This window comes from Onychomys torridus, chromosome 15, assembly GCF_903995425.1.
Source record: "Onychomys torridus chromosome 15, mOncTor1.1, whole genome shotgun sequence".
NCBI lineage: Eukaryota > Metazoa > Chordata > Mammalia > Rodentia > Cricetidae > Onychomys > Onychomys torridus.
In genome coordinates, this window is record NC_050457.1 from 22,520,395 (window position 1) to 22,545,225 (window position 24,831).

The 24,831-nt window shown below is 40.3% G+C and overlaps 1 protein-coding gene across 1 annotated transcript in view; it reads right to left on the minus strand.

Moving 5' to 3' along the window:
* The window catches only part of Fcho2 (FCH and mu domain containing endocytic adaptor 2), a 101,538-nt gene extending 77,462 nt beyond the window's left edge, over positions 1–24,076 (minus strand). Inside the window, 4 exon segments of the mRNA XM_036206989.1 lie at positions 2,024–2,098; positions 9,187–9,278; positions 23,896–24,057; positions 24,059–24,076. Coding sequence (XP_036062882.1) covers positions 2,024–2,098; positions 9,187–9,278; positions 23,896–24,057; positions 24,059–24,076 — 347 coding nt within the window.
* Positions 24,077–24,831: the final 755 nt, after the last annotated feature.

The following is a 24,831-nucleotide window of genomic DNA, read 5'->3' on the forward strand; positions in this document are numbered from 1 at the left end:
CACTGTAGAATAGTCTAAAGGTACATAACTCTGTGCTCAAGTATTTGCTTTAAAGGTCTCTACAATAAGCTTCTAATAGGAGAAACAGATAGCAACAACAGCCACTAAGGCAAGAGGTAGAGAAACAATGACTTATTCTAACATGGACTCTTTGCCAACTGCTCTAATTCCGAACCAGTAGAAAAGTCAGCTGGAGCAATCATGATATGTAAATATAAAGAAGTTCAAAGAGGTTAATGAAACTCCTTAGACTAGGATTGTTCTGATTAGATTTTACTCTGAAATTCAATCAACACTAAATCTGACAGTGGTTACACGGAAATTTTCAAGAGAAAAAAATACCTGAAAATATATGGAATCCACTCCTGTAAGCTTGATACACACTAGTCAAGAATTACAAGGCAGTTAAGATAGTGAGTGGTCCTTTACCAACATATTCTTTATACCAAAGAGGAATTCGCCGGGCGGTGGTGGCGCACGCCTGTAATCTCAGCACTCGGGAGGCAGAGCCAGATGGATCTCTGTGAGTTAGAGGCCAGCCTGGGCTACCAAGTGAGTTCCAGGAAAGGCGCAAAACTACACAGAGAAACGCTGTCTCGAAAAACCAAAACCAAAAAAAAAGGGGGGGGATTCAATACAAGATTTCTCTAAAAATAGGTTTCTTGAGGCCAACAAGATGGCTTGGCAGGTAAAGGAACTTGGTATATAAACCCAACAGCCTGGGTTCCGTCCTTAGAACCCATGTAAAGGTAGAAAGAAGAGAACTGAGTCCATAAAGGCATCTTCTGCCCTACCTTCCCACCAGTCTACACAAAAGAATTTTCTTGGTATTTTTTTAAATTCTTTATTTATGTATTTTATCTTTATGGGTTCTTTGTCTGCATATATATCTGCACAGCAGAAGAGGGAATAAGACAGTTAGTTGTAAGCTGCCATGTGGGTGCTGGGAATTGAACTCAGGACCTTTGGAAGAGCAGTGAGTGCTCTTAACCACTGAGCCATCTCTCCAGCCCTCTTGTTTTTTGGGGTTTTTTTGTTGTTGTTGTTGTTGTTTGTTTGTTTGTTTTTTTAATGTGCATGGGTGCTTTGCCTGTGTTTATCTCTGTATACCAGGTGTGAGGGTCTAGTGCCCAAGGCCAGAAGGCACTGAATCCCCTGGAAATGAAGTTACAGATGGTTGTGAGCCATGATGTGGGTGCTAAGAATTGAACCTGGGTCCCCTAAAAAAGCAGCAAGAGTTCTTAACCCCTAAGCCATCTCTCCAGTTCCACAAATTAAAAAAAAAAAAAAATTTAATATAATATACTTCAAATTTTACTTTAAACATTATTAAGTTGCAAATTAAAGGGGAAAAAAAAAATCACACACAAAATTAACCAGACCCAAAGACACAACTCAGTGAGATTTCTATACAGTTAGAATAGCCAATTGGGATGGAAGCTATAAAGCTTCACACTAGATTTTATATTTCACTACGAAATGTTATTATGCACATACCCACCACTAAAACCAAAAAATCCATGATAAAGCTAGAATCAGAAAAACTATCAGCTGTACGTCCTCTTTAACAATCTGTGTCTACAGTTGGTCCTGTCATTCCCTAATATCTATCCTTTCTTGTCCTCTTTTCTACATGCTATTGAGTATGCACATGTACGTTCTCTCTCTCTCTCTCTCTCTCTCTCTCTCTCTCTCTCTCTCACACACACACACACACACACACACACACACACACACACACACACACTTTATTGGTGAAGTTCCAAATAAGGGAGAACATGCAATTTTTACACATTTATTTAAGAAATTTCAGCTGGGCAGCGGTAATGCATGACCTTAATCCCAGCACTTGGGAGGCAGAGGCAGGCAGATCTCTGTTGAGTTTCTAGTCTACAGAGTGAGATCCAGGACAGTCAGGGCTACACAACACGATGAAACCCTGTCGGGGGGGTGGGGGTGGGAGGGAGAAAGAAAGAAAAGAAAAAATAATAAACTTTTGAAAACCAACTAGAAATTAACTCACCCAAGTTGTGAATAATTGCTTGCAGATTTCGCTAGTTTTGTCATTGATCTGGAATATGCCTCTTCTATTGTAGCTCTGTTAAATTAAATTGTTGTATTATAATATCTACTGTTTAGCAATCCAAACATAGCAAAGTTACAAAAATATGATTAAAAATGCACACACAAAAGTATGCTTCAAAGTACATGGTGAAAATAGGCAGGGGGCCCCAGGGGATGTCTGAAATCATAGACAGTGTTAAGCTCTAGAGATATGGTTTGGATATATAGTGTCCCAAGCAAAGCTCCTATGTTGAAGGTTTGGTCTCCAGTTGGTTATCCCAATCACTGAAAGGGCATGAGGTTATGAGACCTCTGCCCTAAGTAATGGATTAATTCTGTGGTGGATTCATAATCTGGTGACATTATTGGGAAGTGGTAAAAATCAAGTGGTGGGGCCTATTTGGAGGAATTGTGTATCCTGGGAAGATAGACCTCCCTCTTAGCCTCCTTTTTATCTAGCTCTGTGCTTCCTGGCAGTCATAAGGTAAGCAGCCCCTACTAGATTCTCTCACTGCTGTGATAACTGGCTTTGCCTCAGGCTCAAAGCAATACAAATGACTAGCACTGACTAATATCTCTGAAATGGAGAGCCAAAGTAAATCTTTTCTTAGATTGCTTTTCTCAAGTATTTTCTCATAGCAATGGCCAAGTATGAGTAGCTAATCTGCCCTTATACATACAACTATAATAAAGTTTTAATTTATGAATTAGGTGCACTAAGAGATTAACAATAATAACTAATAAAATACTGCAACAACAACATAAAACTAGCAAGGCCAAGCATGGTGACACATACCTACAATCCCTACACTGAGGAGGCTAAGGCAGGAAAATCACAAATTCAAGACCAGTATACAGTTGAGTTTAATAATCCCAGCCTGAGCTATCTGACGAGCCCCTGTCCTTAACATACTCAATAGAGTTTTATTATTGTTCAACACTGTGATATACTTAAAATAACAAACCTGGACTGGTGAGATGGCTCAGTGGCTAAATATATTTGCCATCAAGTTTGACAACCTGAATTAATCCCTGGAACACACATGGTAGAAAGAGAGAATTAAATCCCACAAGATGTCCTCTACTCTCCACCCCAACGCATGTACATACCCATGCACACAAAATAAATGAAGGTGTAATTAAAATAATTTAATAATGAGCTTTATGACAATCATTTGCACAAAACTGAATCACCAGCAATTCTGAGGTCCTGAACTTCAGAGTTTAATTTACTTTAAAAATAGATCTAAAACATTAAGTATTTCACACTAGGAAGCATTTAACTATCAATAGCATGAAGATTTTAGCCTAAGAAACCAATCAAAGCCATTAAATTAAAAAATTAAAAAACACACACACAAAATTAGTATTGTTACATATAAAATAAATACTGGTATAAGAAAAAATACATATACATTATCCCATACACGTAACCTCTAAATGCTACACCTTTACCTTTTCCATAATTTCCTCAGCCCTTTTCAACTATGTGCTAAACTTAAATAGTGGAATAGTCTACAACCATCCCTGTCTGCTTATTTATTTTGACGGTTCCACTAACGTTCAAGTCTGCCAGCCTAACTACACTTAGACATCTACATCACCTCAACTCCAAATTTCTACACTCATCTTTAAATTCTTCCCAGTCAAACAAAAAAAAACAACTGCTTAGCAAGAATTAACAAAAATGTCCCCTCAACTGTGATTTTATTCTGATCCTTTATCCATTTATGTGCCAGCCATAAGCACACACACCTATAATCTCATCCATTCAGTAACGCTGAGGCAGATCATAAATTAAAGTCATCTTGGGAAATACAACAAGACAATACCTCAAACAAATAGAGAATAACAACAAAAAATTTCATTATTCTATATTTTAAAATATAGTACACTTATCTTTAAAAAGTTAATACAAAAAAATTATTAGTTTTTTTGTCTTTTTGAGACAGGATTTCTCTGTGTAGCTCTGGCTGTCCTGGAACTCTATAGAACTCAGAGATCCACCTACCTCTGCCTCCTGAGTGCTAGGATTAAAAGCCTGTGCCATCAACCACTAGGCTAGGTATGTTTTTGTTGTTGTTGGTTTGTTTTTAGTAAAATATCAGTCTCTTAACGGCTAAGTTTAACTAGAAAAACACAGGGCTGAAGAGATGGCTCCCCAGTTTAAGAGCACGGCTGTTCTTCCAGAGGACCTGGTGCAATTCCAGCACCACACAGTGGCTCCCAACCACCTCTAACTCCAGTTCTGGGCAATCCGTCGTCCTTTTTTGGTCTCTATGGGCACTGCAAGCATACGGTACAGGCAGGCAAAACACCCATACACATTAAAATAAGAAATGTAAAAAAGACAATGAATCTATAAATTAGGAATAGGAAGTAGACACCAAACCGTCTATGGAGGAAAAACTTGGAATTGGGAAGTAGCTGGGAAGGCGGGGGGAGCACATGGGGCGAGGATACATATGAAGAAAAGAGCATCAAGGAACTAACAAGACAGTTTAACAATCAGTAAGGATGTCCAGAAAAGCCCATAAGGTATATCAGGCAGCTTTTTCCTGCAGGACACCCAGGAAAAGCAGCTAAAAAAATTGAGAAGTAAACAGGGTTTTTTTTATAAGCAAAACTTATAAAGAGTTAAGGAAAGCATGGGTGACCTCCTTGTTAATGGAGAAAATGTAACATCTGTTAATCTAATATTGGCTTTATAAGAATCTAGGACCAGTTGTAGTGGCAAATACATTTAATCCCAGTACGCAAGAGGCAGGGGAAGGTGGACCTCTGAGTTCAAGGCCAGCCTGGTCCACAGAGGGAGTTCCAGGGCAACCAGGGCTACACAGAGAAACACTGTCTCAAAAAACAAACAAACAAACAAACAAACAAACAAGAATTCAGTAGTCCAGCCTGATCTACTGCAACCCTATCTCCAAAAACCATAAATAGATATAGATATAAATAGATAGATAGATAGATAGATAGATAGATAAGAACTCAGTAGTCCAGCCTGGTCTACTTAGTTCAGGACAGTCAGAGCTATGCAGAAAGACCCTGTCTTAATAAAAGAAAATATAAGAAATAATGCAATAGTCGTGGAACTGGAGAGATAACACTTGATGCTCTTGCAGAGGATCTGGGTTCAGTGCCAGTACCCACATGGTGGCCTCTAACATCCCTAACTCCAGTTCAGAAGATCACACACAACACACATACCTACATATGCAGTCAAAGCACTCCTACATATACAACAAATCAACCTTTAAAACAATCTACAACAGAACAGTGAGGAGCAACAGAGAATGATGTGGCTCAGGTACAGAATGACTGCTTCATGGGTTCAAAGCTCTAGGTTCAATCTCCAGGGCCACGAAAGGTAAAACAAAAACAATTACCTGGGACAGAATACTGAGAACAGGTAGTTTTAGTAAGCCTGACTGATAACTATTGTTAAAAATACTACAAATGTGGAAGAATAAGTAATATGACTTAGATAAACTAACTGGATCAGGTATTATATAATACTTTAATTTATTATAAATTTTATTGGAAAATGATTATTTAAGTCCTTACCTATTTTGAGACATAAACTTGGTAACTACAGACAAAATTTGCTGTCAAGAAATTTCTTCCCAACACTAAGTATTGTTTGGTTAAAGCTCACTACTTCATAGTTTGTAACAGTTTCCTAATTCTTGAATTTTCCCAATAAAAAGTTAAATGAAGGAGCCACACATGGTGGCACACACTTTTAATTCCAGCGCTGGGGAGGCAGAAGCCAACCTGATCTACACAATGAGTTCCAGAACAGACAGAGCTACATAGTAAGACCCTGTCTCAAAACAAACAAACAAACAGAAAAGTTAAAGGAACTGGAGAGAGGTTCAGAGGTTAAGAGAACTGGCTGCTCTTCCAGGACCCAGGTTTGATTCCCAGCATCCACATGGCAGCTTAAAGCCAGCAATCTGTAATTCCAATACCAGGGGACCCAGTGCCTTTTTTTAGAGCCTTCTCAGGTACCAGCATGCATGTGATGCAAATGTTCATAAAGACAAAACACCCATAAACATTAAATAAACAATATTAAAACTAATAAGAAAAAAGCAAAACAAAAATAATACGAAATGTGTACTTCCATAATGAAGTTTTTGAAAAGTCAAAGATCAGGCAGATGTGGTAGCACACATGTCTGTGATCTTAACACTTAGAGGCCAAAGGAAGAGGAGTACCATGGCTAGGCTACAGTGAGGACCAGGACAGGACAGTCAGTTTACACAGCAACACCAAGACTCAAGGAACAAGGTTTTTAAAGAAAGGGGCCAAAAGACGGCTTAGTGAGTAGTGGCCTTGCCGCCACGGCTGACAGCCTGGGTGTGCTCTCCCACGGGCATGAGAGCCCTGCACGTAGTGCTCTGACCCCCAACCGTCAGGAGGGTGTGCTGACAACTGGCATCAGACTGTAGGAGGACAAGGGACTTGTGCTGTAATACCTAGGATTGAAAACTGAAAAGTACAGAACAGGCATTACTTCTAAACCAAGAGAAGAAAATGATTTTTTTTTTTTTAAGTCAAGGGCAGACAACAAATTGAAGGGGAAAAACCACAAAAACAAACTAAGATAATACTGAGACTGACAAATCATAGCTCTACTGGAAAATAAGTGCATATGCTAGTGGGGAAAGGACCGGACATTAAAAAGGACGACACGAAGAGAGACAGTAACCACGTGCTAACTGAGTGCTGAGGTACAATAGGGCACTGTTTCGTCAGTACAACGAAAGCAGAAACAAATACAAATGAGTTATTAGAAGATGTTATCAACACTACAAGAGATTACAACGGGTGTGTTTTATCCTAGTCACAGAGACCAGGAAGAGCAGGGTAAGTGGGCAAACCGCAAAAGTCTGAAAACTAATGTAGAGAGGAAGAGGCAAATGCAATGCCTCGAGTAGAAGAACCTGTTCAAGACTGTTATCTCAGGATGGAAATAAGATGGAACCCGGTGTGAGCTAAAACAATGCAAGCTTAAACCTGGGAAATGGTTTAAACAAGAAATCAAGCCAGTCTGTAGCTCAAAAATAAGAACAAATACAAACAAACAAACAAACAAAAAACCCTCTAGCTACAACAGTGAGTGATGTATAGAACAAGAATCAACACCGGGTGTGGCACACACCTTTAATCCCAGCACTTGGGAGGCAGAGACAGGCAGACTCTGAGTTCGAGACCAGCCTGGTCTACAGTGAGTTCCAGGACAGTCAGGGATACACAGAGAAACTCTGCCTTTAAAAAAACAAAACAAAGAGTCAAATATCAAACATAAAGTATGGAGGAGAGGTTGCTCCACCATCCAGACTCAGAAGGGACTGCATTCTAGGTAAAGAAATCACCCCACAGTACTAGATTCCCTGTGGCTGACATATACAGAGGTCTGTCTCATATCTAGAGACAGCAGTGAAAAGCGCTGGGGAAGAGGAAGTCCGGGAGGTGAGTCCGAGATACTGTGCCTTCTTGTATTCCTGCTGCTGCTGGTGCAGAGGCCAGGAGGACAGTCTTCACCCAGAGTTCAAGTACATGAGGGCCCTCTCCAGGAGAAAGGTGGAAAGCAAAGGAACTAGTTCCACATAAAATTATTCATACCCCCCTTCCCATAAACTCCATGAAAGAAGATGTGTATTTGCAACTGTATTTTCAGAATGCAAGCAAGTGCCTGGCACTAAGCAGACATGAGACAGCTATGTTGTCAAGAATAAATGAACATGATATTTAAGGCCAAATGTCTTATATAACCTAAAGATTTTAAAAGTGTTCCTATGAAAAAACTAACCAAACAAAAAACATCAAGTAACAAAAACAAAAAATGCAGGAGAGCTAGCCACACAACAGTACTAAGAACTAGCATAAGCAAGCAGATGTTTATGGAGGTACATGCCTGCAGTCAGCACCGGGATGGCTGGCGCAGTATCAAGGTCATCTGCAGCTACACAGAGAATTCAAGGCCAGCCTGAGCTAATTCAGACTTTGGTTATGAGGGGTGGGGTGCTAGGGCAAGGTCTTCATTTCTGAAGATCTTAAATTCCAGCACTCAGGTGGCATGGGCAGGCAGAATTGAGTTCCACTATGCCAACCTGGTCTGTATAGTGAGTTCTGGACAAGCCAGAGCTACATAGTGAGACTTTGTCTCCAAAAATAAATAAATAAATAAAAATTAAAAAGATAAAAGGGGTGTTAGAGAGCCCAAGTACAAAAGTAGTTTTGTCACTGTCAAATTATATTTAACTTCTAATAACTTTTAAATCGACCATTATATTCTAAAAGTTGAAAGAAAATTACATTTTATAAATAAAAATTTATAGCATTCAAAACCACAAGACTTTTTAATAAAAATTATAATGTGCAACTAAATTGAGTTTGGGAGAGTCTTTTCAAATTTTTTTAGCATATTTGCTTAAAGAAATGGCAATGTTTCACCCTATAAAATACTGCTTTTATTATATTATTTTGATAACACATTCAATGCAAAATGTATAGATATTATAAAGGAATAATGTGCAAACTGGGGCTTCAAACAATGTCATTTTGAGCCATAAGCTCTCAATGTAGACATTATAAAAGTTTGTAAAACACTCCTTTAAAATATAATTATGTTTTTGTTTTTTTTAATTTTTGGTTTTTTTCAAGACAGGGTTTCCCTGTGTAGCTTTGCACCTTTCCTGGAACTCACTTAGTAGCCCAGGCTGGCCTCAAACTCAGAGATCCGCCTGGCTCTGCCTCCCGAGTGCTGGGATTAAAGGCGTGCGCCACCACCGCCCGGCTAATTATGTTTTTAAAAAGTGAACTTTAGAGGCTGGAGAGATGGCTTAGAGGTTAAGAGCACTGACTGCTCTTCAAGAGGTTCTGAGTTCAATTCCCAGCAACCACATGGTGGCTCACAACCATCTGTAATGAAATCTGGTGTCCTCTTCTGGCCTGTAGTCATACATACTGTATACATAATAAATAAATAAATCTTTATAAAAAAAAAAAAAGGTGAACTTTAATTATTCAAATCCAACTAAAATTTTTACAATTATTTATATTCTAAAATTTAAACTGATAAGTTCTCAAACCACTTATAAAAATACATACCTTTCTCTAACAAAGTCTGCTAGATCTTTAGTTGATATCTGTCCATGTTTCATATTATGGTAGAGAACATCAAAGCCATTATTTTTTTCCCCCTGAAATTCAAGACATAAACAAAAACAGACATAAAAAATGTGAAAGTACAATAATGCTACATTAATTATGATACAACTTTATGTTCTGGAAGCCATTTTTCCCTAAGCTAACAACTTACGTTAAATGATTACATAGTATCAAGGTAATTCCATACCTTTAATAACATTTATAATTTACTACACACACATTCTATAAACATGCAAAAGTATACAATCAATGAAATTAATTCTGAAACTTTAAGAAACACACATCATGGAAATACAAACTTGGACCATTTAAAATATATCACAAAACCCCATTATACCTATCAAGAGACTCTGGATCATTTAATTCAAGAGTTCATACTTTAAAATAACTAAATCCTAGCTCAGTATGGCAATGCACACCTTTAATCCCAGCACTGGAAGGTAGAGGAAGTTGGATCTCTGTGAGTTCAAGGCTCAGTCTACATATTTTAAAGTTCTAAGTTAGGCAGAACTACAATGAGACCTTGCCAAAACAAAAAAACAACAAACAAAAAAAAAAAAATTAAGTAAAATAAATCCTGACTTTTGAGTCAAACAGCATACTATTAAGGACATACGCTCTGAACCTCCCGAAATCCATTGGATTTCATTAGGTTTTTCATTGGATTCAACAGGTTTTCATATTTAAGGATGTTATTAACTAACTTAGATTTTTGTGGTTTTTTTTTTAACTTATGATGTTTTTCAAGCCATTTTTCCAGTCAAAATGAGAATATTTCAGCTAACCATTATACTTTGTGTGTGTGTGTGTGTGTGTGTGTGTGTGTGTGTGTGTATACACTTTGTAATTCCTATTCAATTTTTCAATAAACTGAACTTGAAAAAAAAACAATTTTTTTAATGATTTCTTTTATGTGCATTGTTTGCCTGCATGTATGTCTGTGCGAGGGTGTCAGATCCACTGGAAGTGGAATTACAGACAGTTGTGAGCTGCCACGTGGATGCTGGGAATTGAACCTGGGTCTTCTAGAAGCAGTCAGTGGTCTTAACCACTGAGCCATCTCTCTAACCCCAAGATTTTTATTTCCATAAATAAAAATTTAAAGAAAGATAAGAAACAGGCTATTGCTTTATCTACAACTGATGGAATATTAATAGAATTATACAAATATATAATTCTTGAAAATCTTTATGTTATGTAGCCCTATAAGTTCTACATTATTAAATCATCACAAAGGAAATACCTAAAATGTCCATTTAACCTGTAAAATAAAGACCATGACTAACAACTCCCATATTTATGGCGTAAGTTTTTAATTTTCTTAAATGAAAATGAAATGAAGAATGAAATATATTTGTTGGCTATAAAAGCAATACTATAAGCAAGTATCACAGGATCGGAAATCTGTTTTCAACAGTCCACCAAAAACAGGAAACAGGAACTTCAATCAAGCTGAAGTAATCTCCAATAACTTTTAGCTTGTAAACATCAAGTACTTTGCCACATATACAAGTGAAAATGTTACATAAAACAATATACTTTCAACATCCACTTTTATCAATGAGGAAAATATAAAATTATAGCTTCTTATGATCCAACATTTCATTTCCACTGGGTTTCAACAGGTTTTCATATTTAAGAACGTTATTAACTAACTTAGATTTTTGTGGGGTTTTTAACTTAAGCTGTTTTTCAAGCCATTTTTCCAGTCGAAATGAGAATATTCTTTCAGCTAACCATTATCATTAGCCTGTAATAAGCAAAAACAATATCGTCATGTAGATGTAGAAGCAATAGCCGAAAAGCAAAGGATCTAAATTTTCCAAGGGATTCCATCACTTGAATATAACACACAAACTACATGTGCTTGACAAAACTACCCACCAGCTTATAATTGAGTTGGAAACCTTTAAATAAACAGAGACATAATTATTGAAATACAAAACTACAAAAACCCAAGTCTGAGGATCTCATGCCCCAAGGTTCTTATTCACACATAATACAATTTAAGTTACCAAGTCCTCAATGTGCATTATAAATATTTATAAGGGTAGCCAGGAGGTATAAGCTCAGCACAAGACTCTTGGTTCAATCTCTAGCCCCGACTCCAAATGTGTGTGTGTCAAATCAGGGGTGGAAGAAAAGAGCTACTACCAAACAAACATACAGATTATTATGATAAATATTTACCAGACTCAAAAGGAAAATCATAAAACCTCTCATGCTGTAAAGGGAACAAGAACTTGGAGACCACCTGGTAAGTCCCTGAACCATACAGCACCTAAACATTAACCAAGGCAATGCTGAAAGCCCTGGGTTTGATCTAGTTGTGACAAAAAAAAAAAAAAAAAAAGACCCAGGTGTGATGGTGATGGCTTGCATCCCCAATAGTGGGGAGGCTGGAGCAGAAGGGTCTCTACTCCAGAGCCAACCTGGGCTATGTAATGAAACGGTCTCAAAAATAAGCAAATAAAAAGCTGAGTTACATTCAGAATCTATGTTCCAGATGAAAAGCCCCTGAAGTGGGCCAGAGTGATGGCTTAGTGGGTAAGAGCACTTGCTCTGCACGACCCAAGTTGGAATCTCCAACACCCATGCAAAAAAAAAAAAAAAACCAGAAAGCCTGCACACGTGCATAACCCCAGCACTGGGGGACAAAGAACAATGAATCCCAGAGCTGCTGGCCAGCCTAGCCAAAATGGTAAGTTTCTGGTTCAGCAAGATGCCCCATATCAAGACAGGAGGAGAGCAAGACACCAAAGGAGCCTCCCTAGCCCCCACCCCTCCAGCCCACCTCTGAATGCACAGGCACACAGGCTATATACTATATACCTACACACTCACCTAAATGCACCTTACACAACACACACGCTCCTGAAGAGCAAGCTACTTATTTGGGAGAGACAGATATCTGACTTAGGAAGTCCCGATGGAACAATGAGGTTCGATTACTAGTTTCTCTGTAGCAGAGCAATACTGCCTTCAGATCAGTTCTATTTCTTCCCTTAGGGCAGACACTAATGCCATAAGGATCTTAAAAGTACTAAGAACAAAACCTTGCATTTGCTATTTCATCATACTTGGAAATCCACTGATTTACTTACTCATGTCAAAAAATGTAGTGCTGTTAGATATGGTGGCACACACCTTTAGTCCTCACACTGGGAGGCAGAGACAGGTGCATCTCTGCAAGTTTGAGAACAGCCTGGCCTATATACTGAATTTCAGGCCAGCCAGAGCTACACAGTGAGACCCTGTCTTAAAAAAAAAAAAAAAAAGTATTGCTCCAGACAACTCTAGCTATCAGTTTAATATAACTTTTTAATTTCACAAACCTATTAATACAGTATTTTTTGATCATGAACTTTCACATCGTTAGAAACTAAACAAATTTTTAAATAGTTCAAATGGGTCTACATGTACAGGATACATATATATGCAAGCATGCTTTTCAAAAGAATCTTCAAAGTTGAGATGTCTAACAAAGAACACAAGTCTTATTTTTACTCTATCAAAAAGTTACTGCATAGCTGGTCATGGTGGCACAGGCCTTTAATCTCTCAGCACTAGGGAGGCAGAGGCAGGCAGATACCTGAGCTTGGGGCCAGCCTGGTCTACAGAAGAGTTCTAGGACAACCAGGGTTACACAGAAACCCTGTCTCAAAAAACCAAAAGAAACCCGGTCTCAACAAACAAAGTCACTGTATTGGCCTGGTAAGAGATAGTACACACATAGATTTCACCATCAATTTTGGAGAACCAACCAATTTTCAGAGCAATCCATTTTCGTCCCCACAAATAAATCCATATCCAAGTGGCTAAATTTTAAAAGTAGGTATTCACTCATCATTGGTAAGCTCATTTTCAGCAGGCTTATTTAATGTGACTCACACTTATGAGTTAAGTACATGCTTATGTCCACAAAGAAATCTTTCATGTACATTTATAGCAGCAATATTCAAAATAGCTAAAAGGTAGAAGCAATCCAAATGTCTGTCTAAGAAATACACTTAAATGCAATATATCCATATGATAGATGATGACTGGACCATAAAAAGGAAAGAAACAGTGTCATATTCTACAGCATTGGTGAACTTTGAAAATATTATGGTAACAGCTGGACATGATGACACACACCTTTAATTCCAGCACTCCAGAGGCAGAGGCAGGTGGATGTCCAGGCCAGTCTGGTCTACAACAGCAAGTTCCAAGACAGCCAGGACCCTGTAGAGACCTTGTCTCAAAAAAAAAAAAAAAAAAAAAAAGAAAAAAGAAGGAGGAGGAGGAGAAGGAGAAAGGAGGAGGAGGAGGAGGAGGAGAAGAAGAAGAAGAAGAAGAAGAAGAAGAAGAAGAAGAAGAAGAAGAAGAAGAAGAAGAAGAAGAAGAAGAAGAAAGGAAAATATCCCGGTAGGTGGAAGAGGCTGATCACAAAAGACCACACACTTATTATCAGGCCTTCATTTATAGCAAAGCCTAGAGTAGGATGGCTAACACAGAAACAGAGGCAAACATGCTTAGAGGCAAGGTGAATGAAAATGTATAAATTTTGAGATGACGGAAATGTTCTGAAACTATCCGAGGATGGCTGCTGCTCTAGCTTGCTTTCTGTTGCTAACGATACACACCATGACCAAAAGTGACTTAAGGAGAAAGGTTTATTTCAGGTCACAGTACACTGAAGCTGAAGTCAGGGTAGGAACTGAAGCAGAACCATAGAGAAACACTGCTTACTGGCTGGCTCTTTGCTCATGATCAGTTAACTCTCTAGCTATTTATTATTATTTGTTTATTGGTTGGTTGGGTTTCTCTGTACAACCACCCTGGCTGTCCTGGAACTCGCTCTGTAGACCAGGCTGGCCTCAAACACACAGAGATCCATCTGTCTCTGCCTCCCGAGTGCTGGGATTAAAGACGTGCACCACCACCAGGCACATCAGCTAGCTCTCTTATACAGCCCAGAAGCACCTACCTAAGATGGTGCCCTCCACAATGAGCTGGGCCCTCCTACATTAATCGTCAATCAAACCATCTGACGGGGTACTTCCTCAACTGAGACCCCCTCTTCCCAGGTGACTCCAGGCTGCACAGAGTTGACAATGACAACTAACCAGCACAGTCACACACCTACATTACCAAAACCTCTGAAGTGCACTTCTTTTACTTACGTTTCTACTATTTATTTGGGAGGGTTGTATGGAACTGGTCAGTCAACTAGAGGGCCTTCTGAGTACTACTCAGGAGCTCTGTAAGAACTGTCACTTTAGAGATTACTTAACAAAACTCACCCTAGGGAGCTGGAGACGCAGTTCAGCTGGTAAAGTGCTTGTCTAGCATGCACCAGCCTTAGGTTCAATCCCCAACATCACATAAACTGGGCATGATGGCAAATGCCTATAAATCCTAGCACTCAGAAGGTGGAGGCAGGGGAATCAGAAGTTCTAGGTCATCCTGAATTATAGACATCCTGAGTTGAAGGTCAACCTAGGCTACATGAGACCCTGTCTCAAAAAGCAGACATACTTCTACTAGGAAAAAATAAAAATTAAAAACAATAATAATAATAAAGGCAGACATACAGGCAAAAATGTATACTTCAAAAAATTGTTTTTAAAGAACAAGTAAAAATTTTTTAATGTATTTTCTCTCCATAGTTCTCAAGTTCTCCTATAGCTAGAATTCAACTTCAACTTACCCTTCATACTCAATTGAGGCCAGTTTGGCCTATATAACAAGTTCCAGGACAGCCAGGGCTATATAAAATGAGACCCTGTGTCTAGATAGATGACAGATAGATAGATAGATAGATAGATGATAGATGGATGGATGGATGGATGGATAGATAGATAGACAGACAAATAGATGAATCAATCAATCAATCAATCAATCAATCCTTGGCAGAAACTGTCATACTTAACTGAGCAGCTTACCATTCCTGGTCTGAGAAAGATATTATGATGAAGTTAAGATTTTTCACTGTGCATGCCAGACAAGCGTTATCCTCAGATTAAAGATAGGATCTCTATCTGCCGATCTCAAAGCATTGCACAGAGGTAGTACTCTCAGTCATTGTTTACTGATCATGTCCTGGGAGAAATCAGTTTATTAAAGCCCAATCTAAGGGCTGGGAGAGCAATGCCTTTAATACCAGCATTCTGGAAGGCTGGGGGATCTGGATGACTTCCAGGCCAGAAAAAGAGCTACAAAGCAAGACCCTGTCTCAAAAACAAAACAAAACATAAAAACAAAAACAAAAAAATACCAATCCAAGCAGGTATTTAAATCAAGTTGGGGATGTGGCTTACTGGCAGAGTGCTTGTGTGGCATTTGACAGACCCTAAAAAGATATTCTTAGAATCATACAAGCCTTTAAGGGAAAACACAGTTCCCAAGACTGCAGTTAATAGTTTGACATGCATTACTCCATATTCAGTTTAGTGAAAATAAGACTTTAGTATACATATAGATTGGCATTATCAATTATACTGAAATTTAACTAAAAAGATACACTATAAAGTCAAGTCACTGAAAATGTTCAGGCTTCTTCTAGTCTAAAACAGAGTAAACAAGCAGAGTAACTTTGAAGTTCCTAATTAAAAAGTTTTTAGACTGGGCACAGGCTTTTAATCCTGCACTCCAGATGGATCTGTATGTTCCAGACCAGCCAGGGTTGCACAGTGAGACTACAGACCAGAAATTAAGTCACAAATTAAAACTGTGTCCTTCCTAGTGCTGTGTTCTGAAAGCCCTCCCTCTGAATCAAAAATAAGCAGACTAAATCACATCAATTCTTCACTTCCAATTTCTCCTGAGATAAGCAAAAATACAAAATAAAATACTCTTTTCAAAATTCTAAGCACCTCACAATAAAATTCAGTGCAGTGTAAAATTTAATTTTTAAAAAGTCAGAGTGTCACATGCCTATAATCCTATCACTCAGGGGCTGAGGGGGATCACAAATTTGTGTACAGTCTGGGCCACTGAGTCAGGTTTGTTTTCTTTCATTTGTTTTGTCTTATTTTAAAGTGAGCCTGAGATCCTATCTCAAAAACAAAATACTGAAGAGAGAGATCAGCAGTTAAGAGCACTGGCTGTTCTTACAGAGGACCTGGGTTCGAATTCCAATCCCACATAGTGATTACCTGACATCTTCTTCTGACCTCTGTGGGCACTGCATAAACATAGTACACAGACAATGCAAAACATAAAAGTCTTTCTTAAAAATACTATAATTCAGTCGGGTGGTGGTAGCGCATGCCTGTAATCCCAGCACTCGGGAGGCAGAGGCAGGTGGATCTCTGTAAGTTTGAGGCCAGCCTGATCTACAGAGCTAGTCCAGGACAGGCTCCAAAGCTACAGAGAAACCCTGTCTCAAAACAACAACAACAACAAAAAAAAAAAACTATAATTTTAGAATGTCTACTAATCAAGCGTAATTGAACTAAGTCAATTGACTCTGTAGCTGCATATTCTGTTTGTTGCAGTGACAACAACTTGGGTATGGCTAACTACTTAAACAGTCATACACTAACACATGCCATGCATATGCCTGTATGTGTACAGGTTCTTTGGAATGATAAAAAGAAATAAGCAACTGTGTTTAGGGGGAACATAATGGCTGGAGAAAAAGGGAGATTTTATATTTTAGTCCTTTTTTTTGTACCTTTTACGTATCAACAGACATAAAATAATTTGCAAGTTTGTTAGTACACAATAAACATTTCTGTTATGGAATATTAGTTTAAGATTTGTTACATTTGGGGCTGGAGAGACGGCTCACTTGTTGAGAACATGTATTTTTTTTTTTTTTGGTTTTTTTTTGGTTTTTCGAGGGTTTCTGTGTGTAGCTTTGCGCCTTTCCTGGAACTCACTTGGTAGCCCAGGCTGCCCTTGAACTCACAAAGATCCGCCTGCCTCTGCCTCCTGAGTGCTGGGATTAAAGGCATGCACCACCACCACCCGGCGAGAACATGTATTGTTCTTACAGAGGACCTGAGTTCAATTCCCAGCACCCACATCAGGGAGCTTACAAATGCTTGTAACTCCAGCTCCAGGGGATGGCCCTAACCTCAGATACACACACATATACAGACATACATACATGTACATGTAAATAAATAATAATAATAATATTTGGAAAAATGATGTATTACATCATCATTTATGCTGTGGAATATTTGTTCATTGATGCAAAGATGTGTTGCATTCTTTTATATTGCATTTGTGTAACTCTGTGAAGCTGTGTTACTTTGCCTGCCCAAAATACCTGATTGGTCTAATAAAAAGCTTAACAGCCAATAGCTAGGCAGAAGATACAGGTGGGACTGGTGGGCAAAGAGAATAAACAGGAGGAAAAATCTAAAGAGGAGAGAAAGAAGCGAGAGAAGGAGAGGAGGATACCAGGGGCCAGTCACCCAGCCATACAGCCAGCCATGGAGTAAGAAGGAAAGATAAAAGAATAAAAAAAGGTAAACAGACCAGAGGCAAATGTAGTTAAAAGTGAAACAGAATAATTTAAGTTAGAAAAGCTGGCTAGAAACAAGCCAAGGACAGGCATTCATAAGAATAAGTCTTCATGTATTTATTTGGGGACTAGGTTGCAGGCCCCTAAAGAGTTTAAAAAGAAAAAAAAACAAACAAACAACTACTTATTTCTACATATATGTCCACATATGTATAGTATTTAATTTTAGTACATCATTTGATGGGATCATATTCTAAGCAAGAATACCAAATTTACAATATTTATAACTTTGAAGTAATAAGAAGACAAGCTTCTATTTTAGGCTTCCATAGTCATATCAAACTTTTCTTTTTTTTTAATTATTTATTTATTTTCATTCCATACACATTTGTGTCTTGCCTGCATGTATGTCTGTGTGAAGGTAGGTGTTGGATCCCCTAAAACTGGAGCCACAGGCAGTTATGAGCTGTCATTTGGGTGCTGGGAATTGAACCTGGGTCCTCTGGAAGGAAGAGCAGCCACTGCTCTTAACCATTGAGCCATCTCTCCAACCCATATCAAACTTTTTTCAAGTTACATATTTTTAAATTTTTAACTGGAATTTAAAAAAACCCAAAATGTATTAATCTCTCATCTGCAATACTAGATTTAAATTTGATAATCAAACAAAAATATAATAAAGGTTTATACTCCAAAGTCCTATTAATGGACTAGAAGCATTTTAATCCTCCCATATTTATCCACATTAACTACAAATCAGATTGGATAACCAAGTGCTCAGTTTAATTTCAGACTAAAGTCTGATGATGCCAATGAGACAGTCAGAGTAAAGGAACACTTCAGGGTCAGAATACCTAACGCCACTTATTTCTCAATTTTTGCTGTTGAATGAGACACTCTCAGGAGAAAGTTTCCTAACTCAAAACATTATATGTATTGTTTATTATAAAGTCACATACACTAAGGAATATGTGGCATGTTACAGAGACTAGGTTTACTGTGTAAAATGATATTTGTAATATATTAAATACAAGTCTGTCATGCTTATTTGCCTGTAATTATTATTTGTGGAATAACTTCCTTTAATGTTTTTACTGATGAATAATCTAGGTTTATACAAAAAACAGTCATTTTAATGATTATAAAAACAGTGTTTTTATAGATAATCTCCGTATTATAAACTAGTACTTAACTCTTCCGGAGCAAAATGCAGCCTACGAGACAGTAAAACACTGGACAGCACCCTTTCCAAGTTATGTAATCTGCTAAAATGCTAACCTTTGTTTTTACATATTAAGAGTAATGATGTGCATTACCTTTAACAGGAGAAATATTTTCAGCTTGATTATCAACTAGCACTATGCTTTATGGCAAGACTTATCAGCAACAAAACATCTGTTATGTAGGAAGTCTCGAGCATGTTTTTTTCTTTAAAGTACAGTATTAAGGAATTTTTAATTTAGCAGTTTCAGTTAGGAAAAAACTATAAAGAAAAAGGGAGGATGTGTTGCTTTCAAAAGAGCTTGAAACGTGTTTCAATGAGTCAAGCTTTCCTCTAACAAAATGCCACAATAAAAGGTCTGTCTTTATAGATGTAGAGAGAATACCATTCATAAGTTGTTTGGTTAGAAACTTAAACTTCAAAGTTTTCCATTACCTCATGTTGACCAGTTTTTTTTTTACTTGATTTTACGTGTGTGCGTGTGCATACAATGTTTTGAACTTTGATAAGTTTTATTTTCTTACCACTCTAAACACTGGAGGGAATAAATATTAAATTCTCTACTTTAAGAAACTACTTCACAAATGACCCTGAACTATGTAAACTGCAAGATGTTTAACCCAGAGTACTGAGACCCTTCCAGCTAGCTGCTTAGGTAACTCCTAGGCTTTCCTAGGTCCTCCTACCTCTTCTGGGAGCCTTTACTGCTCTAATTTAGAACTTTCAGCCCCAATTCCACACTGGGAAATAAAGGCAACCTATTTTTAGTCTACTTTACTATCTGTTCCTAATAATGGAAATGAAGACAGAGACTGAAACATAAGTTAGATTTCAGGTGTTCAAATTATTCATGTTACTCTATCAAACAAGAGGCATGAAAACTGTACAAAATGTCCAGAGAGGCATCCTCTAAAACAGGCAAACCAAGACGTGCTAATGTCCAACTGACAGAAAACTCTGAAACAGGAGGAGACAATTTGAATTGTTAATAAACTTAAAAATATTAGCATGTTCTTTAAATATTTAGTTATTTTTATTTTATGTGCACTGGTGTTTTGCCTGCATGTATGTCTGTGTGAGGAAACTGGAGTTACAGACAGTGGTGAGATGCCATGTGATTGCTGGGAATTGAACCCAGGTCCTCTGGAAGAGCAGTCAGTGTTCTTAACTGCTGATCCACCTCTCCAGTCCACAATCATTCTTTAAAAAAAGCTTTTCTTAGCCAGACAGTGGTGGGATTTTAATCCCAGAACTTGGAAGGCAGAAGCAGGTGGATCTCTGTGAGTTCGAGGCCAGCCTGGTCTACAGAGTGAGTTCCAGGACAGATAGGGCGAACACAGAAAAAAACCTGTCATGAAAAACAAAACAAAAACAACAACAACAAAAGGAAAGCTATTCTTTTCTAATTACATTTGCCTCCCTGGGGGTGTAGGGGATGCCTATCTGCCAAGGCAAACAGGGGGCAGCTGCGGAGTCTGTCTTGGGAATCAAGACTGGAGACAGGTCTTAACCACCGAGGCGGTCTCACCTGGCCTAAGAACAGCAATCCCAATCTTTGTAACAGTGTTTTAAGTTTCCACTAAAGTGTATGGAGTAATCCTAAAATTCCCATGGATATGGAAGGAACCCCCACAATGACCAAAACCTTCTTTTAAAAAAGAAAAAAATTTGTAGGACTCGCTTATTTCCTGCTTCCTGACTCCTTACACAAAGCTGTATGAAACAGTATAGTAGCAGCTGGCATAAAGTAGACAGTAGAATAAAACTGAGAATCCAAAAATAAACTCATTCATGGTAAAGTGATATCTGAAAAAGATGCCACCAAAACCCAATGAGGAAAGAAGACTTTAAAAAAAGAAAAAAGGATGCTGGAATAAATAAACACACACTTGCCAAGAAGGAAGCTGGACCCTTTCTTTGAACACATAGGATTAAGTTCAAATGGATCACTGAAGGAAATAAGGAGCTTAAACTATGAAACCTTATAAGAAAACAGGAGTAAGTTAGGTTACCCAAAAGCCTCTTAGGATAACAAAAGCCGAGGTGACATAAAAGTGGACTTCACCAAGATTTCATCAAAATTAAAATCTGGACTGATGTTATCAAGAAAATTAAAAGACAGCCTTCAGAATGGAAAAGGGATTTCCACAGCACCTACTTGTGAGTGTTTACATGGCCTTAGGTGGTGGTGGAGCTCCTTGTACCTGGTTTTCTCCTCCACAAGCAGCTCTACTACCCAGGCAAGTACTTTGACAAGCACTACTACGGGTCCTGGCGGTCAATGCTACCCAGAGAACTCTCCACTCAAGTACCAAAAACTCATCTGAAGAGGAGTGGAGCCTGGGTGTCCAATAGAATGTAGAATGGGTTCATTACATGACTCATGAGCCAGAACCACATATTCTTCTTTAGAGGACCTCTTCTAACAAAACAGAACAAAAAGTACACCTGGGGCTCACCTAATCTTTTTCAATTTTAATGTACATGTGCATATAAGGTAGCATTCAGTGAATACTTGAAAAATGCAGGTCTTTCATCCATACCTGTGCATGAGCTGTGGTTTTCACAGAAACAGAGTTCAATGCAACTGCAAGGAGGTGAAGTTGTTGAAGATAAATTTTCTTGTAGGTTTTTTGGTTTTTTGGTTTTTTGGTTTTTTTTTTGGATGTCTGTTTTACTTTACCTGTTGCTTTTGTTAAATAAAGCTTGTACACTGCGTTAAAAAATAAAGAAAGGGAGGAAGGGTAAAAAGAAGGTAAGTAGGTGCATCTAAGGGTCGGGAATGGTAGTCAAGCCTTTAATCCCCACAGCCTGGGAAGCAGAGGCAGGCGATCTGAGTTCAAGACCAACCTGGTCTCCATAGTGAATTCCAGAACAGCCAGGGCTATGTAAATAGGCCGCATCTCAAAAAACAAAAACAAAAAAAGAAATGTGCACCCAGGGCTGATAGAAATGGCAGACATCTATATTCCCAGCATTTGGTGGGCAGAGGCAGGAGGATCAGAAAACCAGGAAACTGTCTTTAAAAAGTGGGCAAGTGAAGTGTGCCAGTCCATGAGCGTGGGGAGCGTGGGGGTGGAGGAATCCAGAAGATAAAAAGAATTCAATAATTTTAAAAAGGCAATACAGATAACTCAATTTTTAAAATGGCAATGGATCTACACAGTTATCCAAAGAAAAATACTTAAAATGGGCAGTAAAAACAAGAAAAAAAGTTCAACATCATTAGCCACAGAAAAACACCAATCAAAAACACAAGATGACACTTAATGTCCACCATCATCATACTATATCACAAAAGATAAGTTGGTGAGCATATACTCGAGTCACTGCTGTGCATTTGAGCACCGCGGCAACCTCTCTGACCAACAGTCTAGCAGTTGACTGAACTAGTAATACAGTTACCATCTACTTCTTGGCCCTTTGGCAAACACAGCTAATCATATGACCCAGTAAATTCCACTCCCAAAAGAAATGACAACGCGGGCTCTGACAGACGTGTACAAAAGTGTTCACAGCTGTGTTACTCATAATAAACAAAGAATGGTTATGATGGGTACCAAACATCCATTACCAATGAATGGATAAAGAAAATGTGGAGCGGACGGTGGTGGCGCACGCCTTTAAATCCCAGCACTTGGGAGGCAGAGGCAGGCGGATCTTCTTGAGTTTGAGGCCAGCCTCGTCTACAGAGCAAGATCCAGGAAAGGCGCAAAGCTACACAGAGAAACCCTGTCTCGAAAAACCAAAAAAAGAAAGAAAAAAAAATGTGGAATGGAATATTATTTGGCCATAAAAAAGAATGAAATACTAACATGTACTATCTCATGGATTACCTTTGAAAACATTATAGTAAGTGAAATAATGCTGTCATAAGTGCTCCATTATATGCTGGGTCCAGAAAAGACAGATCTGTAGAAGCAGAAAGATCAGGGGCTGAGGCCAGGGGCAAACTGGGAGTGTCTGCTAACGCGTACAGGATTCTTCCTGAGGTTATGAAATTGTTCTAAAATTGACTGTGGTGATGTCTGCACAAAACAATGAGGAACTCTTCACCATATGCACTCTAAATGCATGCACTGTATACATGGAAAAGGAACCTCACTAAAAACCGCTCTTTTAAAAAAAACCACCACGGCGTACAGATGTTTGTGGGAAACGAGTTATCATTCGAAACAAGTAACTGTGAAGTGATTGTATTACTGAGCAAGCCCATGCTTGGGACAGAATTAAGAATCTGAGATAGCCGTGGCTGGCGTGACTGGAAGCTGCCGCCTTTCAACACTTCGACACCTTACCAAACAGAAACTGCGGTACGTGCGATTGTCGGACCATAAAAACCGAGTCCGGCCAAGATACCTAAGTAAACACGTCCCTTTCCTGTACTTGCCATTCTCGGGCAAACAGTAACTGCACGCCAGCACTCCGCAGGCAGACCAGAGGAGTGTGCGGAGAATGAGGAAGGTCCCTGAAATCCAACTTCCACGGGCTTTGTGAGCAGGCCCGGAGGCAAAGTCCTGGGCGCAGCCCCACGAGCCGAGCGGAGCGGCCGGGAGGAAGTGCCCGGCCCGCCCGATCGCCCGCCCGATCGCCCACCCGCCCGCGCACGGACTCTGCGCGGGGCTCCGGGCCTGCGCCGCGGGAAGCAGACCCGCAGGGCGCCCGACTCCCGCGCCCGACGCCGCGCACGCCCCGTCGGCGCTTTGTCCCCGCCCGGCGCCGCGGGCCCTCGGAGTCCCCGGCGCGGCTCCCGGGCCCGCGCTGCCAGCCCCGGCGCCCTGCGCAGCTGCCAGCCCGGAGGACCGGGTGACCGGAGAGCCTCGGCCCCGCGGGAAGTCGGCCGGGCAGTCCCCGGGCCGCGGACTCTCTCGCTCGGCCGCTTCCAGAGCCGCCGCCCGCCGCGCACGCAAAGGCCGCGCGGGGAGAAGCCGAAGCCCGCGGCGTTTCCCCAACACCCTCCGCTCACCCAGAAATTCTCCACGAAATGCGCCATGACCATCGTGCCGCCGCGCCGGGTTCCGCGTCCGCACCCGCCCGCCGCTGTGTAAACACGGACCGGCCTCCACGGCGCCCCCGCCTCTCGCCGCCGCCGCCGCCGCCGCCGCCGCCTTCTTCCCAGAGACCGCCCGCCGCCCTCCAGGGCGCATGCGCCACCTAGCGGCCGCCGCCGCCGCCGCCACCGCGGGCCGAGCTCCCAGGCACCGCGTCCCGAGTGCGCGTGCGCGCGGCCCGGCAGGGTCCGAGCATTCGCTGGGAATGTGCGGAACTTAAAGTCTCTGCGAGTCGCCCAGGCTGGCGGGAGCCGGAGCGACCCACAGGCCCGGGGGGTTGGGTGGAGGGACCGGGGGGCGGAGCGAAGGAGGCCCCGCCCACTCGCTGCTCCTCGTGAGTCCTGCGTCCGGGCCTTCGAGGATCTCCAACGAGACCCAGGGCTTGGCAGGCTGGGAGTAGGGAAACTTGGCCGCTGGCCACCCCGAGGAGACTGGGAAACCTTTGGTCAACAGGGAGCCCTTCCTTGACTGGGAAGTAAGATCCAAAACAAAACTGTCCAAGGCCGGAAAGGGAGGAAACGCCCAGTGTCGCCTGCAAGACTCAGGCACTGCTGCTGCAGGTCACAAGGGAGCCAGCCAGCCTGGACCGCCTGCCGAGAGCAGGCGTGACCCGAACCGCGACCCCTGTTCCAGGCTTGTTCACAAAGCCCCCGGTAATCTTACCGACTTGTACACTCAGGGAAAAGACACAAGTTTTAACATGCCTCGGCCTAATGGAGAATCTAAATCCCTTTTGAATGCCTTACTTTCCAAAAGCAAAAACTTTAGAGGTCTCAAGTTCATTAAGCCAGGTCAAAAATCTACAAGTCTGAAGCCACGCTCCACACATAATTTAGTGTAGTTTTAACTAC